At 39.3% G+C, this 19108-nt stretch overlaps 1 protein-coding gene across 1 annotated transcript; it reads left to right on the top strand.

Moving 5' to 3' along the window:
- The first annotated feature begins 1824 nt into the window (after window positions 1–1824).
- ltn1 (listerin E3 ubiquitin protein ligase 1) lies at window positions 1825–18898 on the top strand. The gene is made up of 32 exons (XM_042499189.1): window positions 1825–1956; window positions 2164–2370; window positions 2543–2641; window positions 3300–3530; window positions 3626–3678; window positions 3790–3970; window positions 4482–4655; window positions 5079–5269; window positions 5643–5790; window positions 5883–6140; window positions 6298–6609; window positions 8203–8418; window positions 8507–8548; window positions 8648–8837; window positions 8927–9166; window positions 9253–9406; window positions 9575–9725; window positions 9841–10051; window positions 10840–10984; window positions 11208–11321; window positions 11434–11561; window positions 11658–11793; window positions 12385–12529; window positions 12752–12965; window positions 13756–13993; window positions 14153–14230; window positions 14830–15016; window positions 15679–15844; window positions 15936–16156; window positions 16300–16494; window positions 16698–16865; window positions 18073–18898. The coding sequence occupies exons 1-32, from the start codon at window positions 1915–1917 to the stop codon at window positions 18133–18135; spliced, it is 5298 nt and encodes a 1765-aa protein (XP_042355123.1). The 5' UTR covers window positions 1825–1914; the 3' UTR covers window positions 18136–18898.
- Window positions 18899–19108: the final 210 nt, after the last annotated feature.

Genomic DNA, 19108 nt, shown 5'->3' with positions numbered 1-19108 from the left:
AAAATTGACATCTTTTTGTGCACATCTAATATTTTTGGTAGTTATTTAAACTGCCAGTTCGTTTACTTCGGATTTTGCATTCAGTTCTCCAACCCAACCCAGCTTTAGACACTGCTGACCTCCATAACAGAAGCCATGATTATACAAAATAGTGCACAGTTCATGTTTGGACCAAAGTAGAGATGTTATGTGAACTAAATATATTGTGCAGAATTATAATACAACTCTCTGCAAGTGTTTTTTCATGTAGGCAAAAACATATACATTAAAATATTTTTTAATACCAAGTCCATGGTCTGTTTGTTTTTCTGTGCACAGTCATTTCTTACCTGATAACATTTTTCAACATGAAGAATGCATGGCTGCATATCTCAAAGGCTTTGAAATTAGATATAGCTGCAGCAATAGATACAGATGATTCTCAGCAGTAAGAAATGATCAGATATTACTCATGTATGTTGCCACTGTTTCTGCTCCTTCAGAGTTACAGGTAAATATACTGTGTCCATGTCTTGTCTTCTCCTCAGCCATGCCTCCTAACAGTGCAAAATTATTTGGGGAAAGATATTTTCAGTGTCATGCTGCATGGTAAGAGTAAAAAACAGAAATGATATAACTAAAATTGACAACATGTATCACTGGATTTCAACTTTTTATCTCTAAATCCACCAGCATGGCAGGCCTACAGATGCTGGGACATGTTGGAGGTTGAGTAGTGTGATGCTCTATTGAGGTAATACGTTCTTGTTATTCACAGGGCTGCAGTATCTGCACTATATTCATGGAGGGCAGCGATGAGCTCACAATTCTTTTGGTTTATTCCAACTGAAGAAGAAGAAGAACTCCATGCCGGAAGTAAGTATATCTGTGTCATAATACATCCATGATCTGTGTTAAGTTGACTTTTATACGCACTTTGTGGCTTCATATTCAAAGTAAAAAAAAACCAAAACATCAGAATACCCACGGAAGCTATTGTATGTATTTATTGTGAAATAATAGTAAAGAACAGATAACCAATATGGCATTATGGTGCATATCTTCTCTTGGCTAAGGTCTGTACAAACAGGCATGGTTGATTCATTAATGGGATAGCCCCTTCAATTATCTTGGAAAACCTGGGTTCTAAGAAAGTCTCAAATATCAAAACATTTGACTCAGAGGTATTTTATTTTACAGTGCAATTCAAAATCCCACTAAGCCAACACTAGGGGTCACCATCAGTTTCCTCTTGGCTGTTTCAGACATTTCCCTGCCTGAATCATTGTGTTTCAAATCACTTGTTTATGGAAGACCATGACAGTCATGGAAATAATTTAGAAATATTTTAAGCTCTATTTTGGAATAGATTTTTAAAATTTCATTATTATTTATTAATTGATTTATGTATTATATGTATTTAAATGATGTACTTAATCATAGCTTTATGTTCTTTAGTAAATCACTTTTTAAATGAATCTATCATTAATGAATTCATATTTTTATTTGTATATTTGTATAATTCCTCTTTTTATTGCCCATTAAAATGTCATACAATAAACTATGTTGTATTTTATATTAATTTACATAGATTAATACAGTAATTTACAAATGTATTCATGCCCATTTTAGAGTCTATGATTTTAATAATGCAATTAGTTATTAATTAAATGCCTTGTTGCAATTTCCGTGACACTTGTGGTCCTCCATATACAGAGCTGGTTTCCATTTGTTAAGTGCTATGACCATGGATGGATTCATTGACTTGGAGGGAAAGAGGATGGCGCCTTATTTTGAAAGGTGTAGACCGGAAGTCAGCAGTTACGTCACACGAGTGTGCTCAGTGGCTTCCGCGTTGTGCTATCAAACACTATCGAGGCTAGCAGCCACCAACTTTTCATAGAAAACGGATACTTTTAAGGTTAATGTGTAACCATGGGGGGTAAGAACAAACAGCGAACTAAAGGAAATGTTCGGGTAAGTACCATTTTCTGTTACTAGCAAAGTTGCTAGCCGGTGTTAGCTACAAACACGAGTACAAGCTAATGTAAACTTCAACAGCTAACAGTGTCGTGTGGCTGTGCTGTCCCAGCTGTTTCGTAACCACGACCTTTTCATTTGAAGAATATTTCTACTTTTGTGGGATTTGTCTTGCATAAAGAAACCTTTATTTTCTGATATCAGCCGTCTAGTAGCGGCCGGGCTGCTGAGGTATTGGCCCGGGAGGGAGGTGTCATCCCGGGGTTTGTGGGCTTCGACACGACGGTCACTTCGGAGCTGAGTTATGTCCCCGCTGTCCACGGTGCAGAGGAGATAGACAATCTGGTAGATGCAGATTTCCGCCTGGTGCTTAGGAAACTATCGAAGAGGGATGTTGTAACCAGATTGAAAGTGAGTTTAAACTTTTAACCACCTTTTGTACATAGGCAACCTAATGTAAGACACAGCCTGCCATTTTAAATAACACTCACTGCAGTGTACATGAAACATGTGAAGCAGTCTCTTGTTTGGGATGGAGAAGTCACTCCAGATGTTGTGTCCTGATGCTGTGTCCTCTTTACAGGCTGTGCAGGACTTTGGGTCCATGTGTCAGGAGCGGGATGCTGAAGAGGTGAAAGGGGTCCTGCCATACTGGCCAAGGATTTACTGCAAAATATCAGTGGTGAGCTGGCCACACATTCATGATTATGAAATGCTTTTTTTGTATCAGTGTCACTTAAAAGTTTTGGACACAGTGCATTTTAAACATATACAACTATTACTATGCATTTCTGTCTGTCCCATCAGAATTTAATTGTAAAATTGAGAGAATTAATTTAAAATAATAATTACAAGAATTACAGCCAGACTAAATAAATGTTTTCAGCTGTCGTTAAGTGATGTTCAATGAGCGGACTTCTCTTATAGTTTTTGGCAGTGTACTCCATAATTTTGGAGCATAGCTAAAGAATAGCTAAGAGCAAAAACTACACTGCCTATCTTCTTGTGCGTATAATTGTGTGCATTTAAAAACCCGGCAGCAGAAGATCTGAGAGCTCAGGAAGGATTATAGAATGACAGTGAATCTGCAAGATCCTCAGAGTCTTCTGAAAGATACTTGGAGCCAGTGGAGTGTAGCTAAACATGGGGTAATATGCTCTCTCTTATTTGTTTTGGTTAGAAATCTAGCAAAGAAGAGGATGGGGAATATATCTGAACAAAAGCTCGGCTGGGACTACACTTAAATTAAGGATGACATTTAAATGGGACTTTAATGTGTTTAAGTGTTTGAGATTTGTCTGCATTAGGAGAATTATATTCTTCGTCATTATGCCTATTAGGACCATGACCGCCGGATCAGGGAGGCCACCCAGCAGGCCTTCGAGCAGCTGGTGCTTAAAGTGCGTCGCAGCTTGGCTCCCTTTCTGAAGAGCTTGATGGGCCACTGGATTCTGTCCCAGTGTGACACTTACACACCTGCAGCCTCTGCTGCGTGCCAGGCCTTCCAGGCTGCTTTCTCACCCACCAAACAGCCTGAGGCTCTCAGCTTCTGCAAGGATGAGATCCTTAATGTGAGTAGTAGCGGCTTTAGTGCGGACAAGGGAATTTGCTCCGTAATTTAATGAGCTATATTCAACATTAAATTGTTGTTATTCTTACATTACAGGTACTTCAAGATATTTTGTTAAAGGAAACAGCAGACACACTGAGCGATCCACAGTAAGTTTAGCTCATTGTATTTTCTGTGTCCATCCCTCTGGCTGTGTGGGCACAACAATAATGCATTCTGTCAGATACTTTGCTGAGTCACTGGTTCCCCCTGCTCTCTAGAAGTGTAACAGAGGAGGAGAGAGAAGGCAAGTACGTGCGCATGCTGACCAGTTCTCTGTTGGGGGTAAAGAGACTGCTCTCCCTGCTGCTCCAGAGTGACAGGGCGGCGTTGGAGGAAAGACTAGCCCATCTTCTTAACTCTGGGAAGTTCTGGAAGTACAGCAAACACAAGACACCACAGGTACTGGCAATAAGTAGGACTAATGAACTCACTCACCTGATGTATGCACATTATGTAATGTTACTCAACTTAAATAAGGTCTGTTTGTGTGTTTTTCATTTTAATACAAGTTTGTAGTTTACAAATATTGTACTGGATAATTGTGATATTCCAATATCCATGCATACGGCATTATCCCACTGTTTTAAAAAACAAACAAACAAACGATTGGGTTTTCTTTAATTTCAAATTCTCTGAGTAATTTTTTTGACTGAAGTTTGATCATCAGAATAATTTTTTGGTTTTATTTTAGATGCTTGTGTAACTGTATTACATTATTTACAAGTAAAAGCAAAATATTAAGGCCAAAATGTCCCTCTAGGTTACACACAGATTATAGAAAGGTTTTACCCTACAGAGTGGACTAAGTTTCTGCAGTTTATATTCTGTTAACCTTCTGTTAATATACATGCAATTATCTGTTTTTTTTAAGAAGATATTTCCTCATTTAGCACTATGTGTTGTTCCACAGGTGCGAGGGGCATTTTTTGAGATGGTGTGTGCTCTGTGTGAGTTCACTCCAGCATTGGTCCAGGCTGAAGCAGCACGACTCTGCCCTGCTGTTCTCCTCAGCGTTGACGACACAGATCCTGTAGTGCTGCCTCCAGTGTGGGAGGCTGTTCTTCATGTCGTGTCGACAATCCCTGTAAGCTTTTGTTTTAAGGACTTTGCATGTATAGCAATGCTAATGCCATTATTTTGTCAGGTGTTCTGTAAAGTTACCCTTCCTCTATGTTATTAGAGGGGATTGACAGGTAGTGCATGGAGTTATATTGAAGGTGCAATGTGTGATGTGTGTCCAAATGCTCCTAACTTATGGGGGGCAGCATTTCACCTCTAAGCAAACTAGTACAAGCTCTCTTAGCTTTTTTTTAATTCAAATGAATAAACAAAGTGAATTCACAAAATGTCAAGAAAACACATATTCTTAGACCCTTTTCTTAAACAAATCTTAAAAATACAACTGTACACATTCTCAATCGAGGTTTCTCTATTTCACCAAAGACTTTGTTTTGCCAATTTATTGTTACGTTGCATCTAATCTTAGGTTTTCCTGCCTCTGTTTCAGGATTGCTGGGCTCATGTGAATGCGAAGAAGGGCTTCTTACCTAAACTGTGGGCTCTACTAAAAGAGGGTGGCAAAGGCATGGCTAAAGCACTCCACCCTAATCTAATGCCACTCCTCAGCAAACTGCCCCAACAGGTCACTGAGCCAAGCTTGGACTTCTACACCACCTTCTTCTCTTCAGTCATACAAGGGTAATTATTATTATTTTTTTTTAACATGTGCTGGTATTTATGCTTGGGCTAATTCAGTATTATTTTTATTATTGAATTTCAAAAAAAAATCTCTCGGTCAAATCAATGATTTTGTGCAGATTTAGATTATTATCTCATAAAATCACTTGAATTGAATTCTCTACATTTGAGTACTTTTTCGATGTATTGCATTACAGTTGAGCACAGGTTATTGCACTGATTAGTGATATTATTATTTGGTATGTGATTTTGCAAAAAATGCTATTATTCTCATATATATGATTTAAAAACAACACTTTCAATGTCATTGTTATAAGTTATGAATCAGTCCTGTGTCAGACTATAACCTTTACTATCTGTATGTTGGTCTCAGGCTGTCCAGTGAGCGTGCAGCCACAAGCCCATCGGAAAGTGCAGTAATAGTGACTTCTGTTGTTGAGTGCTTGAGGTACTGCGTACTCCACAATACAGAGGGGGAGGACGAACAGAGAAAAATTCGAATCATGCTTATTTCACAGCAGGTGGGATCACACAGTTGCAAATACTTTTCCTACAATGTCAGATCTTCTCAAGTCCCTACCTTTCTTACAAAGTTTTATTTGTCTCTTTGTAGCTTCTGCCACTACTAGAAAAGGCTCTTGGTAGTCCCTCCCTTCAAAATGGCCCTCTTTTCCTTTTGGTCACTGAAATGCTTGTTTCCTGGGAGAAAAAGGCAAGCCTACATAGCGAGGATGGAGCAGGTGACAGCAGTGATGTCTTTCAACGGCTTTTGGCAGACTTCTGGGAGGGACTCTGTCTTTTGTTTGTGCGTTACACCGACAATGAGGATGCAGATGCACAGGCTTTGGAAGGGGTAGCCATTTTGCTGCAGGTGAGTTTGGTTTTGGGGAATCTCTAGCTCAGACAAATAAGGATACAGCAGATCAATATGGCTGTCAGAGCCATTTATGTCTTTAAAAGTGGCTGAGGTAAAACAGCAAACACAATGCCTAAATAAATCTATTCTCACTTTCCTCTCATGTCTTCAGGTAATGCGCTACCCTGAGAGAGTAAAAAGAAAGCACGTCCAGAAGAAGAAATCTGTCAAGATCTGTTTCTCTAAGCCAGAGGACAATGAGAAAACTGGAGTCGAGGGGGATGCTGTCGAGAAGCCTGTTCAGACGGTGTCAGAGCTGGTGAATGAGAAGGCATCTGGGTCCCTACAGACGCAGCATTTTGAGGACGTAGTGTGCCAACTGGCACAGCTGTGCCTGGTGCATGTGAATGAGAAAAACTCAGAGAAACACCTTGTTTTCCTCTCCCTTCTCCTGCAGTCTTTCCACACACCAAGGGTCTTCAGTGTAAGTCATGTTTGACCATTACAGTCAACAGTGTATTTCAGTGTCAGTCCTTTTTACACAGAGATCCCGCTTTACTGATGAAACCATTAACTTTCATTACACCCGCTTTGCTTTTTCAAATACTGTCATAATGCTACTTAAGTGTGTGAATTTAGATAGCATGCTGGTGTTCCAGAAGCAAAAGAGCCATGACGGCATGACGTGTAAAACAACAGCATCAGCCTCTAATGTGACATTTACAGTACATGTTGGGCAGTGCTTTCTAAACAATAACAATGGCATAAACATGGCAGAAACAGTCATCCGCCGCCTCTACTCTGACTTTTTAGTTATATTCTTATGGCATTTCATACTACTGTGAAGCTTATATTTTGGTAAGGGGTCTAAATGGGACAGGCTTTTATTTCCTTTCAAACAAACTGTTGCTCAACAAAGATGGAAAATACAATTCATTCATTCATTCACTGTCAGAAACCGCTTCTCCTCGTAAGGGTCGTGGGGAGGTCGAGAGGCGGGGTACACCCTGAACAGGTCGCCACACTGTCGCAGGGGGAAATACAATCAGATGTTTAATTTAGCCTAGTTTTTGCATCTCTCTTGTTTATTGTGCCGGTATTACCGTCTTCTCGGAGCTCATTAGTTAGTAAAATTAACTAAATGACTAAATTGTAGAGGATCTTACCACACTGACCATGCGTGTAGCATGTACATATTGACAAAAGTTAAAACATTTATATTCGCATGTGTGATTTAAGCAGCTAACTAACATTAGCTCCAGCAGGTAGCCAACAACCCAGTGTTACACGTCCAAAGAACACCTATAAAACTGAACTTTATGTCAACCAGACCGGGCCTCTAATTGAAAAAGGCGTTTATTTATCAAAATATGTAGCCACACTGGGCTTGTAACAGGGATTTGGCGTTAAATTGGGACTAGGCTTATATGTGTGTTTTCTATAGGACTTTTTAAAATTTTTTAAATTTTTATACTATGATGTTTTATGACTTTTTTTATAGAATACCATACTACAACATTTTTGCTATTTTTTATAACATACTATTCTGTGGCTTTTTTATGCTCTTTTATGGAATACTATACTGTGAGTTTTTTATTAGTTTTCTAGGAATACTGCACAATGACATTTGTATGTCTACGTGATAGCCAAAGTCGGTGGGGTGCACACTAACACGTGAAAACATCACACGAGTTCTGTTGGCTCACACTTTTTTCAAAGACGTTGATTTAGTTCTGTTACTATCTCCGCCGCGGGCTTAAAGTGGGAACAGCTTTGTCCCCTTATTCAGTGTCTGTACTTCATTATACTGAATGAAAAAGGGTAGTAACGGTGCAACACAGCCTTAAATGGGCAGTGTTTACAGGGCTGATGTCAGTTTGAGCTATCACTTTGTCTTTGTAATGTCGAAAGGGATCAGAGAAAAAACTTGTCACACACTTAACAATTGTTGGCAGTAGTTTTGAGTATTTGCAATTTTTAATTAATGTGCGTAAACACTGGTATGGATTCGTATTTTTAACAGCTCTTAAAACTCTATGATGTAAATGATCCTTTCCCTAAACTGTGCTTGTCTTAGACATTGGTTGAACTGGATGACAAAATAACGGACGGTGAGCAGAGTGCCGAGGTGACAATGAAGAATCCAGCAATGCAGTTCCTACTGGAGCGGGTGGTGGTGTGGCTGGCTGAGAAAAGCCGCAAAGACACAGAGCACGTGGTGGAGATGGTCTTCAGCTCACTCTACTGCTGCAGCCAGCAGGAGACCACCCGCATCCTCAATCACATCACCACGGTAACAGAAGATGCAGATGTTTTAACATGACCTGATGTGTTGCTGTTGTGTCGTTGCTGACATCAGTGCTCTTCTCTCTGGTTTCTAGATGGATTTACAGTGGAGAATTATCCTGCAAATTATACAGAGGGTATGTGTGTCTTCTTTTTACACAGATCAAAGTGTGTTATCTAACAGTACATCAGATTTACACGGTTATAAAAATCTGTGGTACTATCTGCCCTGTCAGGCATGTACAGATCCTGAGGCTCTTAAGAGCTGCCATGACTGGCTGAAAGGTTCAGTTCTGGGTGAGCAACTCATGGGATTGACTGAGGAGCTGTGCAAGGTGGGAAGCAGCTCTCCCAGTTCTACTTCTTCTACCAGCAACCACAGTTGGACCCTTATTAGCCTGGTCCTCTCTCAGCACCACAACAATGGTAAACACAGACACACACCTGCAAATTGTTTCTTGTCAGTGGAAAAGTACTTTATATAATTATGCTTTTGATCTGTTTTACTTGAACAGAGCCTCTGATAGGGGAGGTGTACCTGGAGAAGATCTTAGAGAGGCTCCATGCCACTCTGTCTGAGACCAAGAGTCTGTCAGACGCAGGCAACATGGAGCCACTCATCTGCTTCATCTGTGATGTGGCCTCCACATTCTTCTCTTCTGTACAAGACTGTCTGCTACTTCTCTCTGCTGAGGAACTCCTGCTCACCGTCTTCCAGCTCACAGCCCAAGATCAAAGACACACTCACCTGTCTGGTAGGTACTTACACAAAGCACACAAAAATAGACTTCTCAGTCGAGCAAAAAAAAAAAACTTACATTTGTTGATTTTGTTTTCAAAGACTCACTTTTAGATAAGCTGAGGAAAGTGTGTGTTGCTGGGGTCCAGTCGTTGGTCCAACACTCTGAATGTGAGGTCAAGAAAGGTGGTTTCCTGTACAGTGCAGCCCTTTGGGTGACAAACCAGCTACTCACCAATTCTCTGGATATTAAAAGGTAACAAATACACCTTCTGTAGTTTTTTTTTTTTTAAAAAAAAAACAACCCCACAATGTCCTTAAATTTTTGCATGTTGAGTGTCTGAATTGATACAAGCTTATCTGAAGAATCTGTCCCAAGGCTTTGTTGTGGTTCTAGCTAACCCATCTTGGTGTTATGTTATAGTTTGCAGATTTTAATTCTGGCCGTACAGAACCTGGTGGAGACAATCATCTCTGTTTGTGATCAAGATTCCCCCATCCTCGCCCAGTTCTTTACAACACTTACGCCCAGCCAGACAGAATGGACAAGGATCAGACAAGCCTTACCTCCTCAGGTTAGCCACCCATCCATCATCCTTACTAGAGTAAAACAACTAATTCAAGCACTATCTTCCATAAGCTTTAATTAGATTATTCACACAAAGCACTCTTTTTTTTCGTCCCCTCCAGTGGATAAAAAAACCCTTACTGTCCAGCCGTCACCGAGGAGTTTGTGAAAAACCCTCCATGGACATCTGGAAGTTGAGAGTGTCAACGAGGCCACCAGCTCACCTTTGTACCTGTGCCCTGTTGGGGAGGGTGGCTTGGACTGTTGCATCCATAACTCATGACAAAAAGGAGGAAGAATGTCCTTCGCACTTTCCAAACTTCAAGTACACAGGTACACACACACACAGAAAATTTAATCTTTTTTTTTTGACGTTTTTCCATATCAATCTATGATGCTGTTTTCTGCATTGTATATAAGGGTTTTGTATTGGCAGGGATCTGGCAATACAATATGTCATGATCATGATACAGGGGTTACAATTAAATATATTGTGATAATCTATGCAAGGTAATATATCATGATTTTTTTTAAAATTTTTCTAATTTTAGGAAAACTTATAGTATTAAGAACTCACCAGTAAATTTCAATCTCGTTTCTTATTTCATCTGTCTTCTTCTAATATGTTTTTGCCTCATATCTCTTGTTTAATTCTACCTTCAATTTTGTCTGGCCTTAGTTCGGCATTATTGTTTGGCTCTTATAGTTATGTTGCCTCTGCAAGAAACCTTTCTTGCCTTGTTTGTCAAAGCACTTTGTGAACTGTGCTTCTATATGTGCTATATAAATAAAGTTATTATAATTATTATTTAAAAATAATTTCATGCAATCACAGCAATTAGATCTGTATTTGAATTTATCACAGTACCTGTAACATCCAACATGTGCAATCTGAATACAATACATTTGTCATATTAGTGATAAGAAAACATGATAATAAAAAGTGCTTGCAGGATTGTTAAAATAACATAATAAGAAAATGGAAAATGGTAATAAACTAATAATTGATACAGTGTCAACAAACATAATGTCCTGATACTCGTTTATTTCTCTCTCTCTCTCTCTCTCACTCTCTATATATATATAAAATATTCTATACATATTTGTTTTTTCTTTGGCAGTTTCAGAGCTGCTGTATGCACTGCAGTGGTGTAAGGAGGTAGACTACATCCCTGCATATCACAGCCTGCTAACTGACGGAGGTCTGTTGGAGAGACTCCAGAACCACGTTACTATGAAAGATCTGCTGCAGACACTCTACTCAAGGTGAGCTACACACAAGACCCACTGCATGTAATAACTTAATACATAAAAAAGAGCTTCCATAGAGCCTTATCAAAAGATATTTTTCATGCAGTCAATGAAAAAGCTGTTTACGAAATCTAACTTGAAAGAAATGAAAACAGATTTTTAAGAACATTTGTTTTCGCAGGCAATTATTTGAAACAATATTCACAGCATGTATGTGTATGGTATTGTTGTACTGTAGGTCAGTGGAGGATGGAGGTCTATGGTCTCTGACTCTAGAAAACTACATCCACACCAACAACTTGCCATCCACTCACAGTACAACATTGAGGAAGCTTCATGGCAGTGCAGACAGGTAAATAGTTTGTTTATTAATGGTATTTGAAATGCTTTTCATTTCACACTGAAGCCTGGTATATGACCATTTCCACCACTGTTTTTATTGAAAATTGTCTCTGTTTGGTCAGTTTATTCCCGGTGTCTCAAAGCAAATTGAGCACGCTCCAGGTGCTCTGCCCCACCATGACCAAAGAAGACAGAGAGACTCTTGTTGCTCTAGCAACGGCTGGAATAATCAACTGGCAAGAGAATGATGGTGGGAATAAACACATAAACACATACAAAATGGCAAGCATGGACAATATTCTGGACTTGACCCAAGCAAATAACAATTTTGGGATATGTGTCACAGATGTGTATGGATGTTTGGCGGTGCTGCTGTGCTGTCTCAACGCCAACACACAAACAGAGGAGGAGGTTGTGCAGGCTATCCTGGCCACCCTGATGGAGTGGAGGAACAGTAAGGAAGACTGGTTCCTCTTTAGCAGGTAACGGAATCACAAAAACCATGCAACAATTTGTATGTTGTGATTTTTATATTGTATCTCTTTAAACACTATACTGTGATTTTTTTTTCTTCAGTGTTATTGACATCCTATACTATGACTTTTCCGTCATCTTATACAATGACTATGCTATGATTTTTTTTTTTGACATACTATGACTTTTTGACAAACTATGTCATGCTGTTGACATGACTTTTTAAACTTACTACACAGAGAAATGTTTTGGTTTTTTGTTTAGACATGCCATACTATAACCTTTTTTATATATAACTATATTGTTACACAACATAACTGTACTTTTCTTTTTTTTCTATATATTAAACCATGACTTTTTCAACATACTATACTATGACAATTTTCTGACATACTAACATACTATACTATGATTTTTTTTTCTTCTTTTTACCATGACCATTTAAAAGAAAATCTTGACTATGCTTTTTTATGTTTATATCTATCTTTTTTATACTATCAGCTTTTCAGCATGCTATACTCTGACTTTTTCCAACATGCTGTACAAGTTTATACAGTTTCCAATGATATATCTACATTTGTCACATCTTGATATTTCAGTGACCTGTCTAAAGCTACCGCAGAACAGTTGAACCTTGCTGTGGAGATGATGCGTTTCCTGTCCTGGCTGGTGACTCACTGTCCCACAGTTCTTGGGAGCAGCCAGTGGGACTTCTTGCTCTGCTCTATGTTAGCCTGGTTGGAGGTGAGACATAGATCACACATATATTGTGCTGCTTTGTGTTTTTTGAGGTAGTGAGTAGTGCTACAGGGTCATGGGTCGTGGGCTTCCTGTCATGGGTTGAACTCTTGACCTCAAGTGTTTGAAATGTTACAGTACTCTCTGCTGCCCCTAAATATATGATATTTTTTGTGTGTATCTGCTGTCCCACACTTAAACCTTCTAATTGTTTGCTTCCAATTTCAGACCGCAAGTGAGAATGTGAGCAGTCTGTGGAACCCATGGGTGCAGCTGTTTGTGTGTGAGGACACTGCTTTGATAGTGAAGCTGAACCAGTTCTTCACATCATCTTCACCGGATGTACTGGAGAAGCTGCCGTCTGAATTGACTGGTGAATGGAGAGACTTCTTCGTGGAAGGAATCTACAACCTGCTGTTTCCTCTGCCAGTCCATATCACAGGTGCGTGTGTGGATTTTAATTTCAGATTTTTACAGTCTCTGGGAACACAAGCCCACTATACAAAAGTATATACTCAGTGTATATATATATATATATATATATATATATATATATATATATATATATATATATATACACACACACACACACATACAAAAGTATATACAATATACATTAATTGAATATATTCACTGGAGTTTAAAGAAATGTTGTCCCTTATAAATTAAGCAGTACCACTTAAATGTGAGGGAAATTACTTTATTCTTACTGGAAAAAAAATGTGACAATGATTAAATATCAGTCAGGACAACTCAGACTTTATAAAGACTAAAAATACATAAATTTTACTCTATAAATTGGAGGATTGCCAAAATTTGTGCACCTTGAAAATGTCACATTTCTTAATACTTAAAGTGCTGTAAAACAACATTGACAACAGGACATATTTGAGTTCAGGACATCTCTGACCACATACAGACTCAAAAGCAAGCATTTTTTCAGAAACACTTTTCTCATATGTACCTTGAAGTGGCTACATTTCTTAAAACAGCTATGTTCCCAGCTAACACCAGCAAATTCCAGGCTTTTTGTAAGCAAGTGTGAATTTTTTTTTAGCTGGCAGGACACACGTGACAAAAAAAGTAATTGTTTGACTTTGTGATAGTTGCTTTTCATCAAGCATATTGATAAGTAATGTGGTTATAGTTGTTAAATAGAGAATGTATATGATTGGTAGTGCAATATACAAACAGTTGAAGCAAACTTCTGTTTGTCTGATGTCTGGGTGCAGATGCCTTCACTGAACCGGATGACCCTGTGTTCCCAATGGCGGTACTGCAGTCAGTCGGCGTGGCTCTGACATATGTGCCCGTGCAGCAGCTACAACAGAACTCCCTGCCACCACGGTTCATAGCAGACCAGATGACAAACCTGCCAGAGCCCATCCAGACGCTCCTCAACACTTTCTGCCCTCTGTTGCTGTTTAAGGCCAGACCTCTGCAGATCACCATCTACCACCTGTTAGAAAAGTAAGGGTTTTGTTTGAGAGTTTGTATCAGTGCACTAACATGGCTACATTTTCCTCAAAGTAACAGGAAAAAAATCTTTGCAGGAGGTTGGGAATGATACCTCATGCTTACCACAAGATATTAAAGACAAATGAACATACTTGCTTATTGTTGATACAGGGTCATGCCTGGGCTGCCCGAGTGTGATGGAGAAGGAGACAACAACAAGTCTGATGATGACAGAGATGAGCCGAGTCTGTAAGTAATTGGAAGAAATTATATTACTGTAAGTTCCACATAAATTTGAAAGTAACTGGATTATTGGTATTATCATGTGCATTCTTAAGGTGTGTTCCGACCAAATAAAAAGCACATTTTTGCCTTGGATTACCTGTGTGAATGTGGCCGAATTGCTAGCTGTGCTTGCGATTGTGCTAACTTGGTTTGTAGTGAAGTTTGACCAATAGCTGGAATCAAGTAACAAATTTTCAGAAACTGCCATGTAGTCCTGAGGCTTCACTCACTATGGCCCTCCTCCTTTTTGTTCTGTCTCTGTACAGCACTGATGTTGAGTTGTAGAGCGCTGGTACCCACAGACAGTGACAATAAGTTTGTCCTGCATTTCTGATTCAGGAAATCTCAACACCGATAACACAGTGTTACATAATTTTGAACCATTTCAGCTACCAGGGATGCATATTTGACTCTTTGCTTTGATTTTTTTTAACAATAGTGCATGAAAAAAATTGCTTTGCTCTTAGTCTGTACAAACCTTTACTGTACCAGACGAAAATATGTTTGGACTTGATAGAATTTTAAAAAAAATGTATTCGTAGAGTTCTTTTTTTTGTGTTCAGTTCTCCTCCAGCATCTCTGATGTCCATCCTGTCGACCTGTGAGGAACTGTGTGATAGTATCCTGGCAGGTGTTCAAGTCGGAGAGTTTGCAGTGGTCCAGCCTCTGAGTGTGGAGTACTCCTGCATCCTGGGGTACTTGCTGGCCTGGAAGCTGCTCCTCACTTTTTTTAAATCTTCACCCTCCCATGTGAGTCATGATAAACACTCCCTGTTTTTGGCATGTGAGTTGAGTGTATACATGCAAAAAGATTTCAATGTTTCACAAAGAAAGTATGCTTTAACCTTTTCAACCCTGAGCAAATTGGTTTGTTTTCTTTCAAAAACATGGGAAGAAGGCAGTAAGCAACTAATCAACACAGGGGCCAAAAATAGCAAGAAATTAGTGAAAAGTTGGAGGAAAATTTGAAAATAAGCAAATAAATAGGTAAATAAATACATTGTTTAAAAATGAAAAAAAAAACCAACAACAAACAAAACAAAAAACCAAACAGGAAAATTACCCCCCCAAAAGTATAGAAAATTACTAAATATATGTTTTCTTTCCCCATGTAACATAAAATTAATGATATGATTCTAATAATTATAAATATAGTTTTTTTTTTCATTTTTGGATAGCTTCTGGATTTTTAAAAATTAATTTTCGGGTCATTTCCTTCGTCACCTCTGACTACTTTCGTGCAAATTTTGAACATTTATTTGAAAGAAATCAAACCAATTTGCAGAGGTTTCAAAGGGTTAAAGAGCTTGTGAAAGGCATTCGAAGGCGGCACAAGAAAACTGATGTCCAACCAGGTTTTAAAGGGTTAAAGTTTCCTCACAGTGCTGACCGATCCTCTGATTTATCTCTAGCTGCGAGCCCATTATGCCCAGTATTTGAAGAGAAGCTGCTCCCTTAACAAGCTCCTCCTCCACCTCTTCAAACTGATGCCTGAGAACCCCACCTACCCAGGCCAGGGGACAGAGACAAAGGAGACCAGAACCTTTTTTACGGAGAGCCAGTCTCTGGCTGTTGACAGTAAGCAGCACACATGTATGCAACATGTGTAAATGGCTTTGAAATGTAAACAAACTTAGATTTCCTTACCTTTATTTTGTTTGCCCTTTAGACAGTGAGAATGTCGAGTGGGAGCTCCCCCATCTGGCGTGCAGTGTGTACTACAGCACAGTGCAGGACCTGCCTGCCATGGTGCGACTGTGGTGGAACGGCCAGGAGAAGAGAGTGAGCGCAGCTGTGGAGAAATTCACAATTAAATATGTCAGTCCTGTTCTCTCAGCCCAGGAGATCTCATCTGTCCACTCCAGCACTCAAATGTTTGACAGCATGACTGTAAGTTAGCAAACACATTGCTCTGTGTGTATCTGCAACAGCAACTGTTACTAGTTTTGGGTTATTTACTCTGATATAGATATAGATATAGATATAGACCCCTGATGGCAAAGGCAAACAGTGTATATATTTCATTGCTCCAGGTGAAGGCCCGCTCAGCAGCACGGGAGGTGATTGCTACCTATTCAGTGGATGACATCTTCATCGAGTTGGTGATTCAGCTACCACAGAACTACCCTCTTGGCTCTATCACTGTAGAGAGTGGAAAGCGTGTGGGAGTTGCCGTACAGCAGTGGAGGAACTGGATGCTGCAGCTGAGCACCTACCTCACACATCAGGTAGAAGCATAACACACAATGGACATAAATGCAAGACGCTGCTGTATTAAGCAGTGTCTCCTGCAGTATGATTATTTCCCTGCCACAGAAGTATTCTCGAACAATTCTGGCCAAGGGGGCTGTGAAGATGTATTTATTTTAGGGTTGAACAAAGAAAGAAAAGGATGAAAAAAAACAATGTAAAAATGTGTTTGTCTTACCAGAATGGCAGTATAATGGAGGGCCTGGCTCTGTGGAAGAACAACGTGGATAAGCGTTTCGAGGGAATAGAGGATTGTATGATTTGCTTCTCTGTTATCCACGGCTCCAACTACTCCCTGCCCAAGAAAGGTTGCCGCACCTGCAAAAAGAAATTCCACTCAGCGTGTTTGGTGAGATATTTGTCAAGTTATATTACATACGCATATTACATTCAATGGTGGTCTGTCAAGATCTTCCGTGCCTTCACTGAAGATGTTAAAAAGAACAATCTACACTGATTAATTTTGAGCTTATTATTTAATATATGATCAGTCAAGTGCTGTGCCCAACTCAGAATTATACCAGTCGAATTTGATTTAGCTGTTCAATGCAAATATCTGACAAATTGTTGAGTGTAACAGCGGCATTCGTGATAGTAAACAAGTTAATAGTGCTAACGGCCGGTCGTACATGTGCAACACCATTTTTTGCAGACACTAGATATCAAACAAAAGCCAGAGACTGTATTCTGTTAAGATGCTGTGAGCTGTTAATAACTTCTAAGCAGAAGCTCTCTGTTCTCTCCTCCTCTGTGCTGCTGCCTGCATTTCCGTAGGAACTTGCTCCAAAGAATAGCATAAAAGTCAAGAGCACTCACTCCGTAGCAGAATCCCTTCTGGTCGCCAGAAGTACACTGCCCAGCACACTGACTAAAAAAAACAAAAGAAAAACACTTCTTGACTTCTTGACTTGAAATAATCTTAGTCCACTGAGGACTAAGGAGATAACAGAGAGAGAACAATAGCACAGGCAACAAACTGTAGTTATTCTGTGTATACATAATTCTGTACAAACATAGGGTTGGGTGTTTGTTTTTTTTTCCATTATCTGTTTAGGAGCTGTTGAGAATGTTACTACAGTGAGATTAAGTGATCCTCCCTGAGTGAGTGTGGTCTGGTTGTGGCATGATGCCACCAATGTTTGGTTCTGCATAAAACTGCATAGGTGGTACAAAGAAGAACCTTCGTAGTGCCCCTTTTGCGTGATCTCTTTGTAAAGAAGGCTTCTCTGTCTGTCTCTATCTATCTCTCTTACTCACTCTATCGATTCCACTTGCGTGCTGGCCCCCGCTATCTTTCGCTCGCTAGCCATCTCACTGAAACAAGGCACAGAAATCAGTCGTACGGGATAGTTTTTTGTACCCAACCCTATACAGTGACTCTACATGTCTTCTTTTACTCATAAATCACAAAACCACAGCCCACTACTGGCTGTGTCACTAAATACCACATACAAGATAAAGCATGACAAAATCTAATATAGAGTGAACGTACTTAACCCTTAACCCTTTTTTGTTGTCTTTTACACTGATAGATTTTTTTTGTCCTTCTTTTACAGTACAAATGGTTCACATCCAGCAACAAGTCCACCTGTCCACTGTGCAGAGAAACCTTCTTCTAACACAGTCTTTTGACAAGGAGGTTATGGTTGATAACTCTCCAGTCACATGGGACTGGATCAATTATGATTCCATAAAGACATTCATTAAGGTCCAATTTATTAGATCAGATAATGGGCTGAAAGGCTCTCTCTTACTGAAATGGCTGGCATTATTTAGTTCTGAAAATCTTGTTTCATTTGCTCAGTGAAAGTCCGAACTGAGGTACAGTAAAATCGGGTGATAGTTATGTTTTTCAAATTTTTTGTCCACATTCAGTAAAGCAGAGTGTTTAGATGTCAACAGTTAATACCAGTGCATTATTGTGCAGTGTATGTGCTGAATCAGAAGCTGATGTTTTTCTGTTAGAGTTTTTTCAAATCTTTTTTTGCGGATTAAATTTTCTACCTTTTGAAATGTATAGGAGTGTTAGAAGAAGCTAAATGACAATGTTGGGAAAACCAAAGCTAGCCAGGGGCTTTAATCATGTAAAGCACCTATCGAATATGTAATTTTAAGTAATTTAAACTTTGCAATGCCCAAGACAGTTTTTGCAAATATTTCCTAATATTTAGGAGTGTAAAGAGCTAATGTCTGATTTCTGACATGCCTTATGATGTGGTGAGATCACCCATGTAAAGCAGGAAAAGGCAACTTCTTTAGTGAGGTTTTTATTTCTAAATACCAGTGCTCACAAATATCAAAACCTAATGTCTTCCCCTGTGCCTGCATAAAGCTGTAAATGATGCTGGAAAGTAAATAAAATACAATCGGATAATAACACTATTAAGAGATCCAATTTGTCTTTGACTGTACACACAGAACCGGGGTCAAACAAAGCATGCACCCTGTGACACAGAAAAAGAGTAAGCCAAAGTCCAAAAAGAAACTGATAAAAAAAAAAATAAATAAATAGAATGACAGCAACTCTGTTGTATGGCTCCACATACCAGTCAAGTCCAAGTTTCCAATCCAAGTTTGTGAAAACATGGACAC

Source organism: Plectropomus leopardus, chromosome 13 (assembly GCF_008729295.1).
Source record: "Plectropomus leopardus isolate mb chromosome 13, YSFRI_Pleo_2.0, whole genome shotgun sequence".
NCBI classification, from domain to species: domain Eukaryota; kingdom Metazoa; phylum Chordata; class Actinopteri; order Perciformes; family Serranidae; genus Plectropomus; species Plectropomus leopardus.
The sequence above is the reverse complement of the archived record's forward strand: the minus strand, read 5'-3'. Positions and strand labels throughout refer to the sequence as shown.

Coding starts and splice junctions, on each gene's coding strand:
- ltn1 (XM_042499189.1), top strand. CDS start 1,915: ATGGGGGGTAAGAACAAACAGCGAACTAAAGGAAATGTTCGG. Junction 10,052..10,839: donor TCCAAACTTCAAGTACACAG/GTACACACACAC, acceptor TTTCTTTGGCAG/TTTCAGAGCTGCTGTATGCA. Junction 15,017..15,678: donor TTAAATCTTCACCCTCCCAT/GTGAGTCATGAT, acceptor ATTTATCTCTAG/CTGCGAGCCCATTATGCCCA.